Source organism: Dendrobates tinctorius, unplaced genomic scaffold (genome assembly GCF_039654945.1).
Source record: "Dendrobates tinctorius isolate UK_male_01 unplaced genomic scaffold, ASM3965494v1 ptg000107l, whole genome shotgun sequence".
Taxonomy (NCBI): Eukaryota; Metazoa; Chordata; class Amphibia; order Anura; family Dendrobatidae; genus Dendrobates; species Dendrobates tinctorius.
Window position 1 is genome coordinate 1967441 of NW_027361775.1, and position 26946 is coordinate 1994386.

At 46.6% G+C, this 26946-nt stretch overlaps 1 protein-coding gene and 1 long non-coding RNA gene across 9 annotated transcripts in view; both read left to right on the top strand.

The window, feature by feature from the left end:
* The window catches only part of DST (dystonin), a 732471-nt gene that overhangs the window by 614645 nt on the left and 90880 nt on the right, over nucleotides 1-26946 (top strand). For all 8 annotated transcript variants that reach the window (XM_073589123.1, XM_073589125.1, XM_073589124.1 and 5 more), the window contains 6 exons: nucleotides 9985-10203; nucleotides 14988-15191; nucleotides 17211-17442; nucleotides 17742-17968; nucleotides 19565-19687; nucleotides 19931-20032. In XM_073589123.1, the coding sequence (XP_073445224.1) occupies nucleotides 9985-10203; nucleotides 14988-15191; nucleotides 17211-17442; nucleotides 17742-17968; nucleotides 19565-19687; nucleotides 19931-20032 (1107 nt within the window). The remainder of the gene's footprint in view (nucleotides 1-9984; nucleotides 10204-14987; nucleotides 15192-17210; nucleotides 17443-17741; nucleotides 17969-19564; nucleotides 19688-19930; nucleotides 20033-26946) is intronic.
* On the top strand, nucleotides 20039-25277 carry LOC141100573 (uncharacterized). The gene is made up of 2 exons (XR_012234718.1): nucleotides 20039-22272; nucleotides 22313-25277. It is a non-coding gene; the product is annotated as an uncharacterized lncRNA (long non-coding RNA).

Consider the following 26946-nt stretch of genomic DNA (forward strand, 5'->3'; position numbering starts at 1 on the left):
GAATGCCTCACTCTGAGAGGGAGGAGAATGGGGCGGTCTAAGGACAACGTCGTCTTGTCCCAAGCTGAGAGGAGGGACAGCTGAAGGGGGCGAAGATGAAACTGTGCAAAAGGCACTGCCTCCATGGAAGCCACCATCTTCCCCAGAACTTTCATGCCGAGCCGAAGGGGAATGGGCTTCGGCCGTTTGAGGGCTTGAATTTCTTTGGACAGAGACGCAAATTTTTCCCTCGGAAGAAACACCCGGGCCAGATTCGGGTCAGACGCTGAGTGGGTCTGAGAATGGACTTTTCCTTGTTGACTAACCATCCGAGAAGGCCAAGGGTATCCAGGGTTATGTGAAGACTCAGGAGACAGTCTTGACAGGACGAGCCTTTGATCAAGAGATCGTCCAGATAAGGGATAATGAGAATCCCCCTGGATCGAAGGATGACCATGACCGTCGCCATCACCTTCGTGAAAACACGGGAAGCAGAGGCTAGGCCGAAGGGAAGAGCTGTGAATTGATAGTGATTTTCCTGAATCGCAAACCGAAGATATTTCTGATGTTGCAAACAAACCGGGATGTGAAGATAAGCATCCCGGATGTCCACAGAGCAGAGGAATTCTCCGGGTTCCATTGAGGCTATCATTGATCGAAGAGACTCCATTTTGAAGTGGAGAATCTTCACATGGCGAGTGAGCAACTTGAGGTCCAGGATTGGTCGAAGGGTCCCGTCTTTTTTCGGGACTACGACAAGATTTGAGTAGAACCCTGAAAACCGTTCGTCTGAGGGAACGGGAACAAACACTCCGGCGGAAAGAAGGGAGGAGATGGCTTGAAAGAATCCTGGAATTTGGGACCGTTGTCTTGGAGGTCGAGACAGGAAAAAACGTCTGTTTGGCTGGGAAGAAAATTCGATCTTGTATCCGGATGCGATGATTTCCCTGACCCAAGCATCGTCGACAACAGACAGCCAAACGTCCGCGAAAAAGGAAAGTCTGCCTCCCACCCTGGAAAAATTTCCAGGTGGGGGTGACCCGTCACTTGGAGGAGAACCTACCGGAACGGGCACCTGAAGACCTGGAGTATTGTACTCTAGATCTCCAGCGGGGAGCAGGTTTGTAAGATGTTTTTTTTTTTTTCTTCTTCTTCTTCTGCTCTCGCTCCGTAGAGCCGGAAGGCCGATCTTGCTGGGTAGATTTTTCTGTGGACGAGAAGGCACGAAAGGGCCTAAACGGCTGGAAACCCTTTTTGGCCGAGACTGAGGGAGAGAAGTGCTCTTACCACCAGTGGCATCCGAAATTATTTGATCTAGCTTGGCTCCAAAGAGCCGAGAACCATGGAAAGGCAGATTGGTAAGCGACTTTTTAGAGGTGGTATCTGCATTCCATGACTTTAGCCAAAGGACTCGGCATACGGCTACTATGTTGCTGTTAGCCCTTGCTACGCACCCAGCCGCATCCAAGGAGGCGGCTAAGAGGTATTTACCGGCATGATTAATTTGATCTGCTAGATCTGCCAGCTCGTCCTGGGGAGCTGCCGCTAAGATGCCTCTGCAAAGAAGTTTTGCCCAAGCTGAAATGACTTTTGCCACCCAGGCGGAAGCGGAAATAGGACAGAGAGAGGCTCAGGGATAGAGCCGTCTTAGAGGCTATACGAGAGACGGAAGGATCCACTTCGGGGGCTTTGGTACATTTTGTGAGCAGATCCACATCAAAGGGATACAGGACATCTAAGTACCTGCGGCCTGAAAAGCGTTGTTCAGGGTGCTCCCAATGTTTGGTTAGAGTAGTATCGAACTCCTTATGGCTTGGAAAGGTTCGGAACAGAACATTCCTGAGAAGGAGGCTTGTCCTGCGTAATTTCCAAAGTTTGGAAGATGGCAGAAGGAGGACTATCGACCATATTCCGCGTTTAGATATGTTATCTGCTTCTGAACTAGATCCCGATTGGGGATCGTCGTCAGACCTAGGGTCGTCCCCTGAAGACGGAGAAGGACACCTGGGAGAAGCCGACGGGCCTAGCGAACTGGAAGACGAGCCAGACAGAACACGCTTCCCAGAAATCCTACTCGGCCTGTCCCTCTGAAGGTCGCGGTCAGGTGCGGACGACCCACCCTGAGAGATGGTCGGTGCACAGGTGGCTGTAGATAACTGAGGCAAACGTTCTAAGACCTGGACCAGGGACTTAGAGACTTTAGTCAGATCGGAGACCGACTGCGACATTGCAACGGCCCACTCTGGGAGGTGGGAAGTACCCTCATCCCGGGAATCGGTGTGCTCCTGAGAGGCCGACATAACTGAAGGACTGCAGGACGGACAGAGAGGTGATGACTGACCTGAAGCCCACTTCTTGTTACAGCGTGCACAGGCGTAATGGGTAACGGTGGGCTTGAAAGACAGAGCCGTTGCAGGGTTGAACATAGGAAAGATACGCCTTATGGCTGCACTACACAGAAAAGTACTGCAGAGGGGAGCCAATTTGCCATTAAGCGCCGAGCCTACCGAGAATCTGACGAGCAGCCGGACCCTGACGTGTCCCCCAAGCAGCGCAGGAAGCAGAGAAAATTGCAGGAGGGAACTGGCTGTCCGGAGGGCGGGATTTGGCGCCCGGAGGAGATTGGCAATAGCAGAGGGGGGGGGCCCGGTAAAAGGGAGAGTGACATCCCCTAAAAAGAAAGACAAGCTGTGATAGGGTGGAAAGGGCGCGAGAAAAACGCGTGCTCAGAGAAGAAAGCGCTCCCAGTGTAACAGGGAGCGTGCTCAGAGCGGGGAAAGAGAAAGCGCGGCTGAAAGAGAAAGTGAAAGCGGTCTCTCTCCCCGCCCGAGCTTCTACACTGACACCCGCGGCGCCGCTAATTAAGGTGAGCCTGCGCTACCCTGCTATATAAGAAAGAGCCCCCTGAGCCCAGGAAGACCCCCGCGTTATGTGCCTCTGTATTAACCGGGAGCGCGGCTGATATGAGAGACGCGCGGCTAGTAGGGGCGGGAGATTCAAATGCAGACTGATCTCCACTCTTGCTTTCTGAGACATGCGGGGCTAAGGGATCGTTCAGGATCTTACCTGCCGTCCCTGAAGAGGAGGGCCACAGGGGCATGAGTAGGGAACAGGCCGCTGGGAGAGGTCCTCTTACCCGTGTCACGTAGAAGACGGCGTCCTTTTGTTGGGAGCGATGGCGACCACCGTCTTCCTCTCAGCCCTGTCCTGGGATAGGGATGAGGAGTTGTTTTGGCAAGGACCGGCCACCTGTCGTCCACCCATAGCACCGAATGGTGATATGGAAAAAGTCCTGCCTGCGGTACTGAGAGTTGCGATGTGGCCAACACCACACTGCTCGCTCAGCTGCATGATATGGGAAAGCAGGCTGAACATTGACCCCCTGTTTCCCGGTGTAGAATCTGGAAAATAAATGGGAAAAGATTAATACACACACACACAAAACCTAAAAGAAAATGGTTAGATGCGGATCTGGGGAGATCCCGGTCCGCCTCCTACAGACACTAAGCACAAACTGAGGTACTTGGTATCTGTCGGTGGGTGTATACTGCCGGGGAGGAGTCAATTTTCTTGTTTTTTGCATAGTGTCAGCCTCCTAGCAGCAGCAGCATACACCCATGGTAATCTGTGTCCCCCAATAAGGCGATAAAGAAATCAGTATTTTTAAATGCTTTGTAATGCCTATGGACTAGAGTTAAATGGGTATTCCCATCTCCAGGATCCTATCACATTATGTAGTAGGTGTGATAATAATCTCTAAGCCACAGCGAAATGTGAATAGCGGGACCAGTGTTAAAACATATAATCCTTTGTATGGAGGAGTTGAGCGGGATTATAGAGCCTTTAACAGTATAAATGTCCAATTTGGAGGTGCTCAGCATATATCAACATGTAGATATGAATTATTTCAGAAAAAAAGTATGCGGCACTCACCATGGCAGCTTGAATGAAAAGTGTCCGGCAGAGAGGAGAGAGGACGACGGCTGTTTCACGTTACGATGCATCAACGGGTCCAGAACAGGCCTGGACCCGTTGAATCATGGTAACGTGAAACGGCTGTCATCCTTTCTCCCCGCACTCCTCTACCCACCGGTTAACCTTACTATCTAGGATATTCGTCTAGAACTTTTCATTCAAGATGCCATGGTAAGTGCTGCATACTTTTTTCTGAATCAGTAATAATAATAATAATATTAGCAAATACCTCCCAATTAGAAATGTAGTATAGTTTTTCTGATTCGCTATGTCTTTTTCCTCATGTGCACATGTGCAGGCATTGGAGGACCTTAGGTATCCATTGTTACGACCACTGATAAAGTGACAGTTAGTTAGCTAGCTGCTAGTGGTCATTACCATGGATACCTAAGGTCCTGCAATGCCTACACATGAGGAAAGAGACATAATGAATCAGAAAAACTATACTACATTTCTAATTGGAAATATTTGCTAATATTATTATTATTATTACACCTACTAAATATGGGGATAGGATCTTGTAGATGGGAATACCCCTTGTAAGGTAGCGCTGTCATTCAAGGTGGGGGACACTCGCTTGGCAGCCAAATAACCACATCCGGCACGGGTTTTCCACAAAACCAAAACAGTCCCTGCGGTTTATTCATGCATCAAAATCATCAAAGCAATAGAAAACAGCATAGCGTCCATGACAGAGCTTTCCTCTGTTAAGCCTGTGGTCACACAGGTTATGCAATGTTCCTTTGCGCCGGCTTTCTAGCCTCACAGTTCTCACCCCGTCAGGGTTTTACCTCATGGCTGCTTCATCCATACTGCAGACGTTCATTCCCTCTCCCTGGGAACTGTCAGACACTTGCAGCCATTAAGCACACCCAGCGGGACCTTCCACAATGGACCAACCGGGTCCCTGTATTCACGCCATGTGACCTACCCTGAACGCCTTATATGGTCCGTAGCCACGCCCACCGGGTCACATGGCTATGACCTCATCACAGGTCCTTCAACCACTCATACACACTTTATAATAGGGTTCTTAAACACACCCCCTGGGTGGGTTTGTAGGTAACTGGGCCTGCCCGTCTCCCCAGCTACCTGAAGACTTCTCACTGACACATTGAAAAAGCACCTCAGCAGTATCGCTGCCGATCAACACACGCATATGTCTCCATCTCAAGGCCACCCACCTTGAGATACATAGCGATCATTCAGCATCCTACTCCTATCAGGACACTGGAAATGCTTATACGCCTGTCCTGGGACACCCACACAGCGCCACCTAGCGGACACAGTGGTCACTACACCACATACCTCCCCCCTCTGTTCAAACTTGTGGGGTTGAACACACAACATTACCCCGGGATCTCGAGACCTGGCACTCATTACACCTTGCCCCACAGCTCGAGAGAACCGTCTCCGTCTGTCATCCGGCCTCATCTCTACGTTAGGCCTCCCTCACCCCCAGCGGTCAGAATAACGGCCTTGGTCTTTGGCCCACCAGTCAAAGTCAGTCAGCGTGACCAGACACTCTTTAGTCTCCACCTGTCTGCAGTGCACTTCGTCACCTGACCTTTCTCTCACTTACCGGCTCTCCCGGTTGGTGCGGTCATAAATCTTAGTCGAGCCTACTGTCTGGCCTGAGTCTGACCCATTCAGCGTCTCGCAGGAACGAAGGTCTCTCAGCCTCGTACAGCCCGTCGAACTGCCACTTGCTGACATTCTTCGGCCACCTGCCATGTCACTACTTGGAGGAACTCTTCGAGTCCTTACGTCTTGGGTCGAAGGCGGCCGCCACCTGGTGTTCCGTACCTCTTTATTGATTCACCGACGGTCCAACCTCAACTGCTCAATCTCTTGCAGGTATCCCACTCGATACTCCAAGAGCATCCGAAAGTCTCTCAGGCTTTCCACGGAGCCAACCACCATGATGGGAATCCTACCCTCTCCACTGGATACCGGGTCTTCATCATCAGGGGGGATCCTCACCCTCACCACACCGGAGATATTCACAAGGTCTTGCATTGCCTTCCCTAGTCTTCCGATGATTCTCCCAATCAGACCTTTGGGTACCGGAACTACATCTTTCCGCAAACCCAGCCGATCCATAGCCTCCCTTGCTAACTCTAGGCGTCGAGCAGCTTTCATATTACTCCGCCTCACTAGCTGTTTGGCGTGGAGACATTGCAAATGCATCTCTTTCAGGACAGCTACCCGGTTTGCTGTATCTTCCCTGGCTGATATCACCAACTGCCGAGTCTCAGGTGCCCAGTGCACCTTACACGCTTTGACCGCCTCCTTGAAAGCCTCATGCACTCCTTCCTCAGCACAGGCTTCTTGCATGTCTTCGGGTACCTCAATCACAGATTTGAAGGTCGTGGTCTTGCTCTCTTCCTGGACAGAAGGCTCTGGCTTTACCACGGACACTTCCCTCACTGCAGTTGACCCGACTGGGTGACTGTCTTCTTCAGTTCTTAGCTCACCAACTTCACGAGATGTTATCTCTTCACGACCCTTTGCCAAGATGGGTACTGGCAGTTCCCTCTTATCACTTGGGCCTGGCCGCTGTGTATCTTCGTCTAAGCTCTTCTCCCGTAGAAGACCTTTTACTACTCCTCTGAGTTCTTCCATCTCTTCCTTAAGGCTCTTGTTCACACTTTTCCAGGTGGACAGGTGACCTCTGAGCTCCAAGACTTCTTTCTCGAGCTCCTCGACCCTGTGTTCAGCCGTTTGTCTCCGGACTCTTTCTCGTTGAACCTGTTCTTCCACGTCTTCTCTAAGGGTCTTATTCAGACCTTGCCACGTTACCATGTGACCTTTGAGCTCGGAGACTTCCTTCTCTAGCTCCTCTAGTCTGTGCTCTCTTTCTCTCTCAGAGCCACAGTCACCCCCAGAGACTGAGCCACCCCGGCCTGTCGAGTAATCCTCCCAGTTACCCACTACCCGTGTGAATACTTCAGCTGTCTTATTAACCAGGTCCATAAGTTGGGCAGACGTACCCCTTTGCCCCTTTGTCCGGTCATATCTACCTCTGACCTGTCCACATCAGGAGCAGTCACCGTCTCAATATCTGTTAGCCCAACAGTAGACAAGTCTCCAACCTCCTGCCCTAGGTCATCAAACCTGACCCACTCCAAGGCATAGACTAAGTCCCGTGGTATCCCGCCCCCTTGGTACTCAGCACCTATGGGCCGCTTAAACATCACTCTGTCTACCGTATAGTTCACCGTGACTCCATGTTTACAGCAAACCTGGACCATTCTCTCAGTCAGACAGAAAGTGAGAGGCGATCCTATCAGAGTCACCTGACACTTTGAGTCCAGCCGACCCAAGACTCCTTCTCGGAGCAGCATTACGGTACACCCCTGTGGCTCGTCATTATCCGGAAAGAATATTCCACATTCCGGAAAAGTCATGCACACACTGTAGTTCCCCAGACATGTCCACTGAGGTACCCAGAGCTGTCTCTTTTGAAATTCGGCCCCTTTCTGTTCCACCATCCCAATTTGGGCCACCGCTCCCCTCTGGGACTCCACCCCTTTTTGGGTTACCACCTCCCTCAGACTCCACCCCAATTTGGGTCACCGCCCCCTTCTGGGACTCTACCCCCTTTTGGGCTCCCACCCCTATTTGGGCCACCGCCCCCTTTCGGGATTTCCCCATGTCCGTTTTACCGGTCTCCTTAGACCGCAGTTCACACAGCACAGTTTATGTCTCTTATGATACCACACAAGTCCTTGCTGGCACAACCACAGCTCCTGCTGTCACCGATCTTCGACACCTCCGGCTGACGTTCACACACAGCTGCTGGTGTCACCTTTGTAACCCCGCCGAGTTACCGCAAGCCGCTTGTCACCTTCTTGACTCCCACTGAGCCACAGCAGGCTGAGTTGAGAAAAAAAAAACACCACACAAAAACTCACGTGTCCCGTCTGTGTGCTATTTAGGACGTTCCGTCTCCACCTGAGACCGTCCAACACACAGGGCGCACTGGGTGCTCTTCAGGGAGCCGACCTTCCTCCCAGGGTCTCCCAGCACACCGTCCTCACCAGGTCCAGGGGCTCAGCGGGTTCTCTTCAGTACATCCATCTCCTCCTGAGACTGCCCAACACTTACGCCTCACCAGGTCCAAGATCATACCACGTGCTCCAGGGATCCGATTCTTCTCCTAGAATCTCCCAGCACTGACCCCCTTGCTCACTGAACCCTCCAGGCACACAGTCTTACTCACTGACCCAGGTCAGTACAACACGAACACCTGTCCGTTACCTGTGTCGGCCACACAGGTCCTCGGGTACCTCTTCTCCACATAGGCACCCTATAGCAATCCACAGTCTCTCACTGACCTGCTGTCAGTATAGCACATGGCTTCCACAACCGTCAGCCCTCCTGGCTCAGCGTTGCCCTTAGCAACCAAATTTTGCAGTCCTCTTCTGCCCATAGCCTTCTCCACCAGTTGTAAGGTAGCGCTGTCATTCAAGGTGGGGGACACTCGCTTGGCAGCCAAATAACCACATCCGGCACAGGTTTTCCACAAAACCAAAACAGTCCCTGCGGTTTATTCATGCATCAAAATCATCAAAGCAATAGAAAACAGCATAGCGTCCATGACAGAGCTTTCCTCTGTTAAGCCTGTGGTCACACAGGTTATGCAATGTTCCTTTGCGCCGGCTTTCTAGCCTCACAGTTCTCACCCCGTCAGGGTTTTACCTCATGGCTGCTTCATCCATAGTGCAGACGTTCAATCCTTCTCCCTGGGAACTGTCAGACACTTGCAGCCATTAAACACAGCATTCACGTGCTGTCAGGCAGGAAACCCCATCTCCCAGCGGGACCTTCCACAATGGACCAACCGGGTCCCTGCATTCACTCCATGTGACCTACCCTGGCCACCTTATATGGTCCGTAGCCACGCCCACCGGGTCACATGGCTATGACCTCATCACAGGTCCTTCAACCACTCATACAAACTTTATAATAGGGTTCTTAAACACACCCCCTGGGTGGGTTTGTAGGTAACTGGGTCTGCCCGTCTCCCCAGCTACCTGGAGACTTCTCCCTGACACATTGAAACAGCACCTCAGCAGTATCACTGCTGATCAACACACACATAAGTCTCCATCTCAAGGCCACCCACCTTGAGATACATAGCGATCATTCAGCATCCTACTCCTATCAGGACACTGGAAATGCCTATACGCCTGTCCTGGGACACTCACACAGCGCCCCCTAGTGGACATAGTGGTCACTACACACCCTTTAAGCTACAGTTGGGTCATAACATGGCGCGGCTTACTAAGCTCAAGAGGCTCCTGAGTTGCCAGGCTGAGGACGCTGGCCGCAAAAGTGAAGACTGTCCTGGTTTGGCTGTATCTGAGCACGGGACTGGATGCCAGACCTTGTCAACCAAATCTGTTCCCTATAATATGGCCTGGGGGGTCCTGTGATTCAATTCTCTAATTTTGAGCTTTTCTGAAAGAGGTAGGTAGCAGAAATACTGGAGAGGCTTGATTGTCTTGCATGTTTCATCCCCAGCATTTGCCAATGAGTGTTACAATAAATGAGCCTCGTGAAGCTATTACAAAACATCCAAAAAGCTATCACACAAACAAATTCGTTCCAGCTCCTTAATTTTGTTAGTTGTGATGTGATGCGCTCAATGGAGTGTTGACGTTCTGTTAATTCTGATTCTCAGATTAAATCATATGAGCCGATATAACACTAATTTATGGCAGACCCACTTTTTGTATTGTCAGCCTCATAAAACCTGAAGGTATGTTAATAAGATGCATGTGAAAGATCATGCCAGCTTCATTTCTAGCTGTGATACCAATCATGGGTTGTAGTGAGAACACAGTTATGAAAATGAAAAGCACTAATGTAGCTTAGCTGCTTTGTAAGGCATATTGGAAAGGGTAGACACAAAAGTATGACATACTGATATCATATTACCATCTTGAGGTATGGAACATCTAATGTATCTAGCACAGGTTTTTGGTATAACAGTTATCTTTGTATTTGTGTCAATTTCTAAAGAAAAAGCTAACAAACCTGGTGAAGAGTTACGACAACATCTGCCACTTGAATTCTGAAAGAAACCTTCAGCTGGAACGAGCCGTGTCCTTAGTGAACCAATTCTGGGAAACTTATGAAGAACTGTGGCCGTGGTTGACCGAGACAGAGAAAGGAATATCAGAACTGCCACCACCCGCTCTAGATTATGACACATTAAAGGAACAACAAGAGGATATCCGGGTAAGAACTGATACCAGAGAAATGGGGAGTTTTTACAGATGCAATGTTTGCAAGAAATAATTTCAGCTTAGTTTTTAAATGATAATATATAATTAGTTTTCAAATTAATTTATTAATATGCATTTGTTTCTTCACTTCATTGAAGGAGTGTGATACTTGACCTCTAAAGGGAATCTGTCAGCAGATTGTTGCTATGTAATCTGAATGCAACATAATGTAGAAGCACGGGGCCTGATTACAGCAATGTGTTATTTATTGGGCTGGGTTTTGCTATATCAATACAACCAGTCTTTCTCAACAGATGATTATCACTACAGGACAACTTGGCACATGCAGGGTAGTCCAACCACACCCCCATCACTGATTAGCAGCTCTCTGTCACTATACAGTGTAGATAGAAAGCTGTGGTGTGGGCGTGATTTATATACAGCTCAACAACTGAGCTCTGCTCAATCTGCAGCAGAGAAAGCTGTGACTATTATAACAGCTGCCCCCAGTAATCTAATGATACATTACTTTGAATCTGAATCAGGGTCTCTGTCCATACCTCATGGTGCTGTCAGGTTGCATAGTAAAAACCTGATGACAGATTCCCTTTTAGTGAATGGCGTCTAAATATGAAATGGGCAGTAACATCCCCAGCTTGCCCAGATGACGCTGCCCTCTTAAAGTCCATGTACACAGTCAGTTGTCAATTGCTTAATAGCCAGTTTACACAGGAAGGCGGTGCTTCAGATAATCTGTAACAGATCGTTCAGTGCGGATAGGTAGCCATTGTAATCTGTAGTGTAGGTCCTGTTTACAGAGGATGATGTTCTGCTGAAAACGATGAACCTAAAAATCATTACACCCAACGAGCAAGCTTTCTGCTTGTTCCTTGGATAATCGGCTGGTTTAAACTACACAATTATCGTGTAACAAGCATACCTAGGGACTATGGTTCACAATAATTTTGCAGTGAATAGATGTTCACTCCACCACCTTGTGTATGCTGTCTACATTATTGTAGTAGAAGATACTTTTGTTTTCCTATAAGCTGTGAAATTAAATACTTTCTTTTTATCAGTCTGCTGTTAGGTCTGTTTGTCCAGAGAGTTAGCAATCCGATTTTTGCCATTGTAGTGTAACAAGGTGGCACGGATTGGTAGTCATGATCGAGTCTATTAAAGCAACAGTTCATAAGCACCCTGGTCCCTTGCACATGAAAAAAGACAGGTGCGGTCCCAACCCTACAGCACAGTCATTTACCTTCTTTTCACGCTCACTGCAACCACTGTGGATGAGGATCCAGGAAAACATGACAGGCACAGTTCTGATCCAAGATTGAAAACTTTACTGTACATGAAGCAATGCTTCCTGCTCTGTCCCTGCAGCTACTTGAGGCCAGTCAGTATCCGTCTTTCTGATGACAGTCCGAGGGTCCGTCTACACTGCCTGGCAGACTGAGTCAGCGGTCTGCAGCAGCTTTGCCCCGTTGTCCAGGGCACCTTCTGCTCCTGACTGTAGGAGCGTCCTGCCACGGGCAAGCCTGCCCGGGCACTGACTGGGGAACATGAACTTCCTGTTCCTTTGAAGCTGCTGACTCAGCCCACGGAATTAACTCTTGCTATCCCTAATGTTAACATGTTCATAACAACACATTATATACAATACAAGGGCATAGGATAAAAGAGCATCACACATTACACATAGTATTAATAGAACAGTTAGACATAGGCAAACCTTTAGGGCACGGCACGGGGTACTCATACCCGGCATCTAGGAGAGAGGGAGCACTGAGGATCCCTGCCACCTCCTTACAGTAACATAGTATAATAATTGTCACTGATCCTATTTGTTTTTTGTTAGATTAGTTTTAGCTGTTGTCAGTCTACCAGTTCTAGTTACCAGCTGCTCTGCAGGAAAACGTAGTCAATCATCATGTGCTAAACAGTGAGTTGATGTTCGCAGTTTACGTAGAATTTGGACTTGTTATTGTTTTTGTTGATTTCGCTCTGTTGTGCTTAGCAGGACAACATTCATGTAGTTACAGATCCCCATTAGGAAAATGGCAGCAGTATTCAGTCTGTGTACCTGGTGCAAATCTATGATAATATTGTCCTCAATGAAGAGTAAGTCAGAACTATTCTATTGTGCTACCAAACTCTGACACTGTGATCATGGCAGGGTACCGTCATAATAAAGATTTCAGGGGAGAGTCTAGGCACTTGGCACGCCATCTCGCTGTAGTGAATTAGTAAAACATAGATACACTGCTCAAAAAAATAAAGGGAACACTCAAATAACACATCTTAGATCTGAAAGAATGAAATATTCTCATTGAAAACTTTGTTCTATACAAAGTTGAATGTGCTGACAACAAAATCACACAAAATCATCAATGGAAATCAAATTTATTAACCAATGGAGGACTGGATTTGGAGTCACACACAAAATAAAAGTGGAATGTAATGTCTTTAAAACAAGTCAAAATGATGCTCAGTATTGTGTGTGGCTTCCACGTGCCTGTATGACCTCCCTACAATGCCTGGGCATGCTCCTGATGAGGCGGCGGATGGTCTCCTAAGGAATCTCCTCCCAGATCTGGACTAAAGCATCCGCCAACTCCTGGACAGTCTGTGGTGCAACGTGACGTTGGTGGATGGAGTGAGACATGATGTCCCAGATGTGTTCAGTCAGATTCACGTCTGAGGAACGGGCGGGCCAGTCAATAGCTTGAATGCCTTCATCTTGCAGGAACTGCTGACACACTCCAGCCACATGAGGTCTGGCATTGACCTGCATTAGGAGGAACCCAGGACCAACTGCACCAGCATATGGTCTCACAAGGGGTCATAGGATCTCATTTCGCTACCTAATGGCAGTCAGGCTACCTCTGGTGAGCACATGGAGGGCTGTGCGGCCCTCCAAAGAAATGTCACCCCACACCATTACTGACCCACTGCCAAACCGGTCATGCTGAAGGATGTTGCAGGCAGCAGATCGCTCTCCACAGCGTTTCCAGACTCTGTCACGTCTGTAACTGCTCAGTGTGAACCTGCTTTCATCTGTGAAGAGCACAGGGCACCAGTGGCGGATTTGCCAATCCTGGTGTTCTGTAACAAATGCCAAGCGTCCTGCACGGTGTTGGGCTGTGAGCACAACTCCCATCTGTGGACGTTGGGCACTCAGACCATCCTCATGTAGTCAGTTTCTAACCGTTTATGCAGACACATGCACATTTGTGGCCTGCTGGAGGTCATTTTGCAGGGTTCTGGCAGTGCTCATCAGGTTCCTCCTTGCACAAAGGCTGAGGTAGCGGTCCTGCTGCTGGGTTGTTGCCCTCCTACGACCCCCTCCTCGTCTCCTGTTGTACTGGCCTGTCTCCTGGTAGTGCCTCCAGCCTCTGGACACTACGCTGACAGAAGAGAAAACCTTCTTGCCACAGCTCGCATTGATGTGCCATCCTGGATGAGCTGCACTACCTGAGCCACTTGTGTGGGTTGTAGAGTCCGTCTCATGCTATCACGAGTGTGAAAGCACAACCAACATTCAAAAGTGACCAAAACATCAGCCCGAAAGCATTGGTACTGAGATGTGGTCTGTGGTCCCCACCTGCAGAACCACTCCTTTATTGAGTGTGTTTTGATAATTGCCAATAATTTCCATCTGTTGTCTATTCCATTTGCACAACAGTATGTGAAACTGATTGTCAATCAGTGTTGCGTCCTAAGTGGACAGTTTGATTTCACAGAAGTTTTATTTACTTGGAGTTATTTTCTGTTGTTTAAGTGTTTATTTTTTTATTTTTTTTATTTATTTTTTTTTATTTATTTTTTTGAGCAGTGTATATTCAATGTATTAAAAATGTTCCTTTCTAGGCCTATTTTTATTTTATTTGTTCCTATTTTATTATATTTATAAGCTTATTTCTGCACTGTATAATTTACATTTTCAACACCTATTGGGGAAAGGTGGTTATCATTGACGGCAAGCAAACAATGAGTACAAATTTATTACAGAATTCTATATTTTGTAAATAAAGTAATTAAGAGTTGTCTAATTTTTGAAAAAAAGGCCAAAAATAGAAAAAAACACTCCCTCCCCAAAACCTTCAAGCAAATGGTGTGCTCATGGGATGTACTGCTGGCATCATCCCTCAGTTTTGCAACATAGCACCAGCATGGCATGGTGAGGATTAAAAAGATGAGAAGTGTTTTTTTTCCCCTAACATTTGCTGTTGGTTTGGCCGAGGTTTTTTTTAAAGCATTTAGTGCTGTTTTCTTTCTGTTTGCTGAAAAGGAGGCAAGCGAAATAGACTTTATGACACTGCCGATCCCATTCAAATGAATGGGTTCTGTACTGGAATATTTTATTTCCATTTTTATGATCCTGAATACTGAGCATGTGAACGGAACCAGATAGTAATAGGAAAAGCTACACCTCAGCCTTGCTGCCAGTTAATTGCTGACAATTGGTGACCTGTGTATTTGGTGGAGAATATTGGTCTTTCTTGTGATCAGTTTGCACTGTTACATTATTATTTGATAAACTAGTGGGCTTATAGAGATGATGTGTTCAGTTCATAATTATGTAAACTTTCCTTTTTTATGCCCACTCTGCTTAATCGCACGTAATAAATGTGGTGACCTATACTCGTAGCTACCCTCGTGCGCCATTAGACATCTTCTCAGAGAGCTCTTGTTTACATTGCTTTGCCAGCTGGATACATTACGGGTGCATAAACCAGACATGTTGGGAGTTTGGTTCTAAAACATTATTAACCAGTTTGTATTCTGTCTTAGCAACTCCGGGAACTGATTGCTGAACACAAGCCTCATATAGATAAGATGAACAAAACCGGGCCCCAGCTGCTGGAACTCAGCCCTGAAGAAGGGTTCTTCATCCAGGAGAAATATTTAACAGCCGATACTCTATATAGCGACATTAAGGAGGTTGTCAAGAAACGTGCAATCGCTTTGGAGGAAGCTATTTACCAGTCATCACAGGTACTAAATAGAGTTTTAATTCCCAACTTTCAGCACAGAATACAAGAGGACTAAAACAGCGAACACAATGCATCATGCCAGTGATTGTTAGCAATTATGTTTGAAAAGTCATATCTATAAAGGCCATTGTATTGACACAAACATTTTTCATTTGTGCCTGTAAATATGCTCCTAATTCAAGGGTATGTCATTTACTGAGAGAACTCTTACTAAATCTTCAACTTGTTGTACCATGTTGGACATGACAATCTTTTGGGCCAGTTTCAGACATCCAATTTTTATGTTCCAAGTACGGACCACAATGTCTCGACAGTCCGTGGGTCTCCTGACCTCGACCTCAACAGCCTATGCCTATGAAACTGTCGAGTCCAGATTAAGAGACGTACTCTGAGTGTTGGACTGTGAATCCGGCATTGTGAGATTAATATTTGACAAATTGAGAAGTATTAGCTCATTATATTTAAAGCCTTGAGCATACATAGGTGAGAAATCTGTAGTCTTAAAGGGGTTTTCCGCTTTCAACAAGCTTGATTAGTTAGAAGGATATCTTGATAATAAGCTGATCCCAAAGTGTACTACTACTTGATCACCCCCGTGATCATCTATCTGTAAGCTAAGTGAGAGCCTGGCCATGAGTGTTTTATTCCCTGCAGCGTCACCACAGGAGAAACTAAAGATTACACAGTTCCCCTTCAAAACAATGAGCTATCCATGTTATACAAGACATGACAGGTCCTCCAGAGATACAACGTGTAATCTCTCCATGCTTTAAGATATGTGACCTGAGCAGAGCACTCTCTCTAGTAACTTGAAATTTTCTTATGGAATATATAAAAAATAGATTTTCTAAATTCGGCAACCCCTTTTAAGGAGGATAAACTGAAAATAAAATAATAAAACATTGTATTCTGAGAGTGATAGTTTAACATATGAGATGTTCATCACAGAATTGACACATAGCAGCTGTAAAACTTAGTTTCAAAACTTAGGGCCCCGTCACACATAGCGACTCACCAGCGATCCCGACAACAACATCAACTTGTCAGGATGGCTAGTGAGTCGCTACATGATCGCTGGTGAGCTGTCAAACAGGCAGCTTCACCAGCGATCAGCACCAGCGACGCCGAGCGCGCGGCGTCACTGTGTACATTAGTTACCAGTGCGCTGATGCAGGGAGCTGGTAACTAAGATACACATCGGGTTTCTAAGCAGTGCGCGTCACTTAGAAACCCGATGTGTATCTTGGTTACCAGCTCCCTGCATCAGCGCGCTGGTAACTAAGTTACACAGAGGGTTTCTAAGCACAGCGCGCTGCTTAGAAACCCTGCATTTACCATAGTTACCAGCTGATCGCTGGTCTCCCGCCTGTCACACGCAGCAATGTGTGCTGGCCAGCGAGGGACCAGCGATCAAAAAAAATGTCCAGGACTTTCCAACAACGATCAGTGATACCGGCGGGGGGGGGGCCGGTCGCTGATAGATGTCACACATAGCGATGTCGCTGGTGAGACCGCTGTTGCGTCACAAAACTTGTGACTCAGCAGCGATCTCGCTAGCGAGATCGCTATGTGTGACGGGGCCTTTACAATAAAGCGCATCTTTACACAACTTTATTTTACTATGTACTTTTTGTAGTAGTGTTCATTGGTCTTATTGTTATTTACTGGTGTAGATAATTGGATTACTATCAGTCCGCAGTCCTGTAATGTCTTCATTATGAAATTACTTTCTCACCTTTTCATTATGATTGTCTGGCTAATATTACTTTACAATATATGAATTGAAGTTCCTCATTTATTTCAAGAGTTGCATGAGTTTTCTCAGTCTCTGGTTGAAATGAGAATTGTGTCCAACAATTAATATGTACAGGATTTGTGACTGATCACTTACCTCTCACTACATGACTACCGCTGTAGATGAAAAAAGATGTAACTTATAATTGTAGGAGAAATATAAAGAATTAATGAAGATTAATATTGGACCTGCCGTATTTGCACGGCCTTGCTATTTGTTTTCCAGTTCCATGACAAGATTGAGCCAACACTTGAAAGCCTACAACGAATAGCTGAGCGCCTGAGGCAGCCGCCTTCAATCTCTGCAGAGTGTGAGAAGATCAGAGAACAGATAAGCGAAAATAAAAACGTTTCTGTCGAGCTTGAAAAGCTTCAGCCTGTCTATGAAACACTCAAAATGCGGGGAGAGGAAATGATTGCTCGCTCAGAAGGTGCTGATAAGGACATCTCAGCCAAAGGTAATCCATTGTAGAAGACAGGAACCATTCTTATCACTCCACAAATTGGAAACAGGACTGTCTTCTGCATTTTTATCATGAGAAAAATTATATTTCAAATTTCATATCTGTATGAAATGTTATTTGGCAAGATAGAGCTGGTGCTATTATTTTGAATGTTAGAATGTATAAGTAATTAAGGCCTAATTGCACTTTTATTTTCTTCCACAGTAATATATAAACTATGAACAAATCTGATTTAATTGCAAATGAATCTGATCGTAGACGAAGCCGCTTATAAATTATGTTTTCTTCTCCAGCTGTTCAAGATAAGCTTGACCAAATGGTCTTCATCTGGGAGGACATCCAGGCCTTGACAGAAGAAAGGGAGGCTCAGTTGTTGGATGTGATGGAGCTGGCAGAGAAATTTTGGTGTGATCACATTGCATTATTAGCCACGATAAAAGACACCCAAGAATTTATCCGTGAACTTGATGAACCTGGGGTTGATCCCTCTGTTGTAAAACAACAACAGGAGGCAGCAGAGGTGAGGAGACTGAGAATAACTTATAAATGACTGTTCACAATAAGGGGAGTGCAGGCGTAATTTGTAACAGTGAGATGACTGCGAAGCCGAAAACCATATAAATGAATGGTTGCAATAAGAAGAGTGCAGGCGTAATTCATGGTAGTGAGGAACTGAGAAAACCTTATACACGAGTGGTCACAATAAGGGGAGTGCAGACGTAATTCATAGTAGTCAGGTGACTGAGAAAACCTTATACACGAGTGGTCACAATAAGAGAAGTGTAGGCATAATTCATAGTAATGAGGTGACCGAGAAAACATTATAAACGAGTGGTCACAATAAGAGGAGAGGCGTAATTCATAGTAGTGAGGAACTGAGAAAACCTTATGCAGGAGTGGTTACAATTAGGCTTCTTTCACACATCCGGCTTTGTGTCTCCGGTGCCGTGCGGCGAAAAGCTGTAGGGGCGGATCCAGGATGTGCCGGAGACACCGGATGCCTGCGTGGCCGGATACGGTGGCGCCCACATTTAAAAGAGCAGCGCGAAACTCAGTCTCCGCGCATGCGCTGTGAGAAAAACCGGTCTGGCGCTGTCAAAAAACGTTGCAGCGAACGTTTTTTGCAGACGCCGGACGGCTACTTCTTGCCGTATCCGGCAAAAAACGGATGCGCTGCATACCCATCCGGCGCGGTGCGGCGACAATACAACTCTATGGGGCAAAACCGGATCCGGGTGTTCCAAATTTCGCCGCATGGTGCCGGATTCAAAAAGCCGGATGTGTGAAAGAAGCCTAAGAGAAATGCAGGCGTTATTCATAGTAATGAGGTGACTGAGAAAACGTTATAAACGAGTGGTCACAATAAGGGGATTGCAGGCGTAATTCATAGTAGTGAGGTGACTGAGAAAACCTTATAAACGAGTGGTCACAATACGTGTAGTGCAGGCGTAATTTATAGTAGTGAGAGACTGAGAAAACCTTATAAACGAGTGGTTACAATAAGGGGAGTGCAGGCGTAATACAGAGCAGTGAGGTGACTGAGAAAACCATCTAAACAAGTCACAATATGGGGAGTGCTGGCGTAATTCAGAGCATTGAGATGACTGAGAAATGCCTTTAAACTATAAGTTACACACAGTCGCAATCAGAGGAGTGCGGTCGTAAGTCATAGAGTTGAGAAGACTACGAATACCTTATAAACAAATAGCTATACACAGTCACAGTCAGAGCAGAGCTGTTGTAAGTCATAGTGGTGATGTGACTGAGAAAACCTCGGAAGAACTGTGATACACAGCCACAAAAAGAGTGCAGTCGTAATTTATAGCAATGATGTGACTGAGAAACCTTATAAACTAATGGCTATACACAGTCTTAAGAGTGTGGTATTAATTTTTAGTGGTAAGGTGTCTGAGAAAACCTTTGAAAAGAACAGTGATACAGTCAGAATAAGAGGAGTGCAGTCGTAATTCATAAGAATCTATTGAAACTACATGAACCCTCTGCCGAGCCCAGTGCTCATGTATATTGCCAGCATGAGGGTGAGCTAGACGATTTTTCACATGTGAAGATATGATTTCATTTTTTATATACTGTTATGACATTATTTATCTTTTAGGCCATTAAAGAAGAGATTGATGGGCTGCAAGAAGAGCTGGATGTGGTCACAGCCCTAGGGTCAGATCTGATAACTGCATGTGGTGAACCCGATAAACCTGTTGTGAATAAAAATATAGATGAAGTAAGCACTTGATTCATATTTGGAGAATGGTTGATACAGATCATATGGATTGATAAGGTTATACTGTAGCCTGCCCTGCAGGAAAAAATGTTCATATAGCAACAGATTGTGTCCCCAGCAGCATGTCTATTGGGTCTCATATGCCACAGTAATATGTCTGCTTACAGTGTAAGTAATAAATGCATTACATATCATTACATATATGTTTATATATGTATTCTACTATATTGTATTTATTTCCAGCTAAACTCTGCATGGGAGATGTTGAATAAAACTTGGAAAGATCGAGTAGACAAACTGGATGATGCTATGCAGGCGGCTGTACAGTATCAGGATGGACTGCAGGTACTGTATAGTACATACATTTTAGATTTGTAGAACATGCACAGTATCTATTATTGTTATTATTATTTCCTTTACAAATAAGATTTTTTTTTAGGATAGAGTAGAAAGAGAAGGAAGAATGTAGTAATAATAATAATCTTTATTTTTATATAGCGCTAACATATTCCGCAGCGCTTTACAGTTTGCACACATTATCATCACTGTCCCCGATGGGGCTCACAATATAAAATGTTACGTGATGAAGAGAATGCAAATTAGTTTAAAAAGTAGTTCTGAATTATTTATTGCTCAAGTGTTTTAGCAAAATCTTACCAAATGGTTGCAGAAAATAAAAGTTCCATAAAAAGTTATTCATATTTGAGAAATATCTTGCTATTGATGAGCCTTGATTTATTGCCTGATTAAACCCAAATCTGTAGGCAGATTGTTACTGGTTAATTCTGTAAAGTTGACGTCCTTTCAGCAGACACGTCTCTTAGCTCTTTCATACACCTTAGTTGGCGGTCAACTGAATGATGGTTTGACTGATCGATATGCCAACAGTCTCTTCCATATACAGGAACGCTTTGTCTTCCGAGCTGAGCACTCCTGTGTCCTTTATGAGAATCGCCTCCAGACATCTCTGGTAGTTTTTCTCAGGAAGAACATAAGAAATAGCAGTCTAAAATCAGTCATGCTGGATCCTTTAAAATGGATGTTCCACAAACAGAAGTACACTTTAATCAATAGATCTTCAAATAAAAATGAGTTTCACAATTGGGTGTGTTAAAAAAAGCTTTTGTCCCGAGATAATCTTATAAACATGCCCATGTGTAATGGATGTGTCCAAGCATACAAGAACATGGTCTAATCATACCACAGCTCCTGGGCAGGGGAAGGAAGCAAAAGAAAGTATACAGACAAGACAGCCCTGGGTCACAAAGCTGGTTGCTGTCAGGAAAACATTTCCCTGCCTGTTTCAAAACTTATTGACCTCACAGAAAGAATCAGCTGTGATCCCCTGCTGGTTGGACACACCTATTACACAGGGGCACATTTATAAGACAAGAGCATTTTTTTCAGCACATCCAATTGTAAAACTTATTTTTATTCAAAGATCTATTGATTAAAGTGTTCTTTTGTTAGTGGAACAACCCTTTTAACTTCCCTGACAATGAAAAGCCCAGGGCTCCCATGCATATTAGATGGCTGTCACAGTCTTTCCCAAAGCCAAGCCCTGCTGAATGCTCCTCAGCAGTTCTCAGAGAGTTACGCAGCCACACAACTCTAATAACAGCTGATTCTCCCTCACCCATGACAGCACCACGGAGAGAGGGGATCCGCCCTTCAGGGACAGGAACCTACAGATAAAAAGGGCGGTACCTCTCCTCCGCCTTCAGTTGGGTTCCTGTCCCTGACGGAGGGACCCACAGGACGGTACCTTTCGTGTGTCCAGGATCCGGGGCCGGCCTGACCGGTGGTGGCAGCGGGAAGGCCCCTGCCTCGGGAAGGTGCGGTGCCCGAAGCCGCCACTGCTGGGGCCCATGCGGGCTGCCGGGTGAGCGGGCGGGAGTGACGCCGGAGCCGCCGCTCCGGAGAGGAAGTCGGGGCTCGTGGGGACCCGGTAAACATGCGGGCGGCGCCGGGTTACAGAGGTGTACCAAGATGGCGGCCGCCCCGGAAGTAGAAGCCGGCTTCCGGGTCCCTAGAACCGGCGCATGCGCAGGAGCGCTCTCCCGGGGACCGCGGTGCAGGATGGGAGCGGTGACGCCAGCCGGGAAATTTTAAAATGGTGGCTGCACAAGCGCTCCAGGCTGGAGGCGATCCTGAAGGGGATAGTGACCAGCAACAGGAGCAGCAAGCCAGGCAGCAGCTTTAGCAGCAGCAGCACCACCACCACAATCATCGTCAAAAGAACGCAGTACAGATGGTCGTTCCAGTAGTCACTCCACGCAGCATAGCACGTCAGCTGCAAGGAGCAAATCGCCACCAGGAGTGCAGCCTATTCAGGACCTGACTCCATCTCCCGAATCGATACCTGCAGCCGCATACCTTTGGGTGAGTGATCTTCGTGAATGTTCACCATTGTATTAAAAGTTCCATTTCCCTTACTAGGGAAAGAAGGGGAAAAGAAAAGGGGTGCCCCACTTGTGCTAGTCCCCTACCTATTTCTTGAGAGAGTGGTTCTACACCTCAGAGCCAGCTGCCACCTTCACCATCTCACTCTGCTGCGGACACCAGGCAGCCAGAGTTCAACACCAGTTTCAGCAGTGGCTTCAAGCCAGCTGGTAACTCCACCAGGTTTCTGCAGTGGCTTCACAAGACGCTATCACCAACACCTGCCTAGACCATGTGACCCCATGGGAAAAGGGAATGGTCAAATGATCAGGGGCCAAAAACTGCTATAACCCCAGTGACTACCGGGGGCAAAAGCCAAAGCAAAGAAAACATCGAGTGCGAAAAAAAAAAAAAAAAAAACGGAACCATGTACAAAAGAAATCCTCTGTTAGGAAACTCCGGATTTGGCCTCTGACCTAAAAGCTGCGATTAAATTGGAGGTCAGAGTGCCCTTATATCCCTTAAGCATAGGGACAAATCAAAAAAAAAAAAAAAAAGAAAGACACAATAGTGATTTCCCAGTCAGATTCCTCGACATCGGGAGAAATCACGTCAAAACCCTCAGATTCCAGTTCCTCATCCTCAGACGAGGAAACAGAGGGGCGTCACTGCTTCCCCCTAGACGAGGTGGACAAACTAGTGAAAGCGGTAACGTCTACCATGGGGGTGCTGGACCCTAGGCCGGATAAAACAGTCCAGGACATAATGTTCGGGGGACTGGGCCAGAAAAGGCGCGGAGAGTGTTCCCGCTAAATGAAAATGTGCGGGGTCTAATCAAAAAGAATGGGATAAACCGGACAGGAAAAACACCACGGTCCCTTCCCTTAAAAGGAAATATCCCTGTGAGGAAAGGGGCCCGAAGCTCGATGTAGCTGTCGCAAAGGCCTCAAAAAAAAAAAAAAAAAAAAAATTTTGCCCTCCCCTTTGAGGACATGGGCACCCTCAGGGGTCCCCTAGATAAAAAGGCAGATACCTTTCTTAAAGGTGCAGGGCAGTTAGCTGGAGGTAACCTCAGGCCAGCCATAGCGGGACGCCAAGCGATAAAATCCTAGACTCTATCCCAGTAATAAGGGGAGCGGCTGCCTTCCTAGCGGACTCATCCGCAGACTCAGTCTGGTTATCGTCCAAAGCAGCAGCACTCTCAAATGCAGCTAAGAGGCCCTTTCGGAATAGAAAGTTTCTTTTGCGGAGACCACTGAGAGAGCAAAGTGGGCTGACAAGAGAAGAGATAGAGGGTTCCTCCTCGGCAACTTGTCCTGAGACAAAAAGCCCTCTAGGTGACAGTTTGCTCAGGGTGGGGGGAAGGTTAACCCTTTTTTCTCCCAGCCTGGAAAAGAATATCAAACAACCCATGGACAGTAAACCCCTAATCCAGGAGGGCCTAAGGATAAACTTCTCTCCCTCCCGCCTCAAAAGTATGTAATGACTCCGCTAAGATCCAGTATGCAAGAGCAGAAAGCCCTAGGAAACGAAGTCCTAAGCCTGGTAGAAAAAGGAGCCCTCCAGGAGGTTCCCCTGCAGGGAAGGGGCAAGGGGTTTTACTCCCCTCTTTTTCCTGGTGACCAAGCCAGGCGGCAGGTTTCAGACAATTATAAATTTAAAAAAAAAAAAAAAAAAAATTTTTTTTGGAGTCAATCAGGTCCACCACCAATCTCGGTGTTGGATCTCAGCGACGCCTATTATCACATCCCCATTCACAAAAACTCCAGGAAATATCTCAGGTTAGCTGTCTCGATAAAGGGCGAGATAAGAGAACTCCAGTATAGAGCCTTGCCATTCGGAATATCTGTAGCTCCACGGGCAGAGATGATGGCCCATATAAGGGAGCAAGACATAATATTAATCCCGTATCTGGACTATTTTTTATTAGCAACCAGCTTGGTTCAAAAACGCTGGGAACAGGGGGACAGAGTGATGGGCACTCTGCAAGGCCTGGGCTGGCTCCTGAATCTAAAAAATCAAGATCAGAGCCCAGCAGAGTACAGGAATTCTTGGGTCTAATATTGGACTCAAACATTCAAGAGTGCCGCCTCCCAGACCGCAAGAAGGAGAAAATCGCTCAAATTGTAACAAGAGCCATCCAAAATCCCTCCATGACATTAAGAAAAGCGATGTCACGACTAGGTTCTCGCTCCGCCTGCCTGCCAGCAGTCCAATGGGCTCAGTTACACACGAGAGTTCTACAGTGGGATGTACTAGCCAACTAGTCTGCAGTAGGGGGACACCTAGAGGGTCGTATTACCCTAAATTCAAAAACTACTCATTCCCTAACCTGGTGGAAAAGCCAAGACAACCCTTCCAAAGGGATCCCCTGGGTAACAAAAAATAACACACATAGCTACCACATATGCCAGTCCCACAGGGTGGGGAGCACACATGAACAACGAAGTGGCCCAGGGTACGTGGGGAGTTCAAGAATTAGAAGCCTCCTCGAACCAGTGAGAGCTCTTAGCAGTGGGCTACGCATTAGTACACTTCTTACCCCTGCTCCGGGGTCATCATGTCCGCATATTTCGGACAATCGAGTTACAATAGCATATATAAATCATCAGGGGGGAACCAGGTCCCGAGCCCTAATGGAAACATTCTCCAGAGTCCTCAAATTAGCAGAGGCAAACCTGCTATCTCTGTCACCACTACACATCCGGGGCACGGAGAATCAAAGGGCAGACTTTCTAAGTCGCTCCCAATTATGACAAGGGGAATGGGTCCTAAAGCGGTCCGTTTTTCGGCAGATTGTAAAAATGTGGGGGGACCCGGGCATAGATCTGTTTGCCGACTTCAGAAACAAAAAGTGGAAACTTTCTGCTCCATAGACCCCAGGGGGAATCCTCTAGCTCTGGACGCCTTCATACTCCCATGGACATGGGGCCTAACATATGCCTTTCCCCCGATCATGCTGATCCCAGCAGTGTTAAGAAAAGTCAGAGAGGATGGGGCAGGAATGATTTTAATAGCCCCCTTCTGGCCCAAAAGAACCTGGTTCTCCTGGCTAAGAATATTCTCTCTAACCGACCCATGGATCCTCCCAGATCTCCTGGACCTGCTATCGCAGGGGCCAGTGTTACACCCTCAGGCAGGGAGATTCCATTTAACAGCATGGAATTTGAGAGGGCACTGATGAGAGACAGAGGAATTTCAGAGAACCTGATAACTACACTACAAAAAAAAAAAAAAAAGAGAGAAAAAATTCTTATCCACTTCGGAGGTAAAGGTTCAGGATGAGGTTCACATTGACAAAATCCTAGAATTTCTACAAAAGGGCCTAGAACAGGGTCTAGCGGTCAACACATTAAAGGTACAAGTAGAGGCCTTGGGCACCTTTATAACCATAATGTGGTAGGTAATCCCTGGGTGACAGATTACTAAGGCCGTATCCAGATCCGGGCCGATAGCTAATCAAAGATTACAATCATGGGATCTAAATCTTGTACTATCCACGCTAACAGGCCCTCCATTCGAACCTATTCACTCAGCATCCCTAAGAATCCTGTCGTTAAAAACAGTGCTTCTTTTGGCGCTAACATCAGCTCACAGAGTGAGCGATATGCAAGCTTTATCAGTAGGGCCACCTTTCACAAAGATTCTAGATGATAGGGTCATTTTAAAGCCTGACCTGGCATATCTACCCAAAGTGTCATCACACTTCTATAAGTCCCAAGAGGTAGTCCTTCCTTCATTCTGCCCAAATCCTAAAAAGAAGGGAGAAGACAAATTCCACACCTTAGACGTGATGAGGTGCCTAGTGCAGTATCTAGAGGCCACCAAGAAATGTAGGAAGGAAGGCTCTCTCCTTGTGTGTTTTCAGGGACCTTGGAAGGGACTCAAACCATCTAAGAGTACCCTGGAAAGGTGCATAAGGGATGCGATTGCCCTGGCATATTCATCCAGTGAAAATACCATTCCGGAAGGGTTGAGAGCCCATTCCACAGGAGTGATGGTGACCTCATGGGCTGAAAGATCTGAGGTATCAATAGAAAAAATCTGTAAGGCGGCCACCTGGTCATCACCTTCGACCTTTTTTAGGCACTATAGATTAGATCTAGCCTCTACGTCTGACCTGACCTTCGGGAGTAGGGTCCTTCAGGCGGTGGTCCCTCCCTAAGCTACCAATCTCTGTAATTCTCTCCGTGGTGCTGTCATGGGTGAGGGAGAATAGCTTAGTTACTCACCGATAACGGTGTTTCTCAGAACCCATGACAGCACCCGCTTATTCCCCTCCCCTTCACGAGTGTGGTGGGCACGTTTTACTGTTAGTAGAGTGTTTCCGTTTAGACACGGTGCTTCTGATAATAAGCAATATTATAATGTTATGCATATATTTCTGTTGTCTAACTAACCTGGAGACCCTCTGATGCTCTGTAACCAACTGAAGGCGGAGGAGAGGTACCGCCCTTTTTATCTGTAGGTTCCTGTCCCTGAAGGGCGGATCCCCTCTCTCCGTGGTGCTGTCATGGGTTCTGAGAAACACCGTTATCGGTGAGTAACTAAGCTATTTCAGGATAAAAAAGGATTAGCAGTCGCAAAATCAGACATGCTGGAACCCTTTATCAGCAGGTTTGACCGAGGTTACTCTAATGTGTATGGGGGCTTTACAGCTGACATGAGTGCTGTATGTCAGAATACTGTATAATTCCTTGTGAAATTTCTCAGGATTCAAATTGGAGAGCAGAGAAAGTTCTGTTCTGAACAAGCAGGAGATGCTGTCAGTGATCACTTGTTAGTCAGGATCAGAGGTAGAGTAATTCATTTGTATTAGTCAGGATCAGAGGTAGAGTAATTCATTTGTAAATGGAGCCATAAATGTGAACACATGT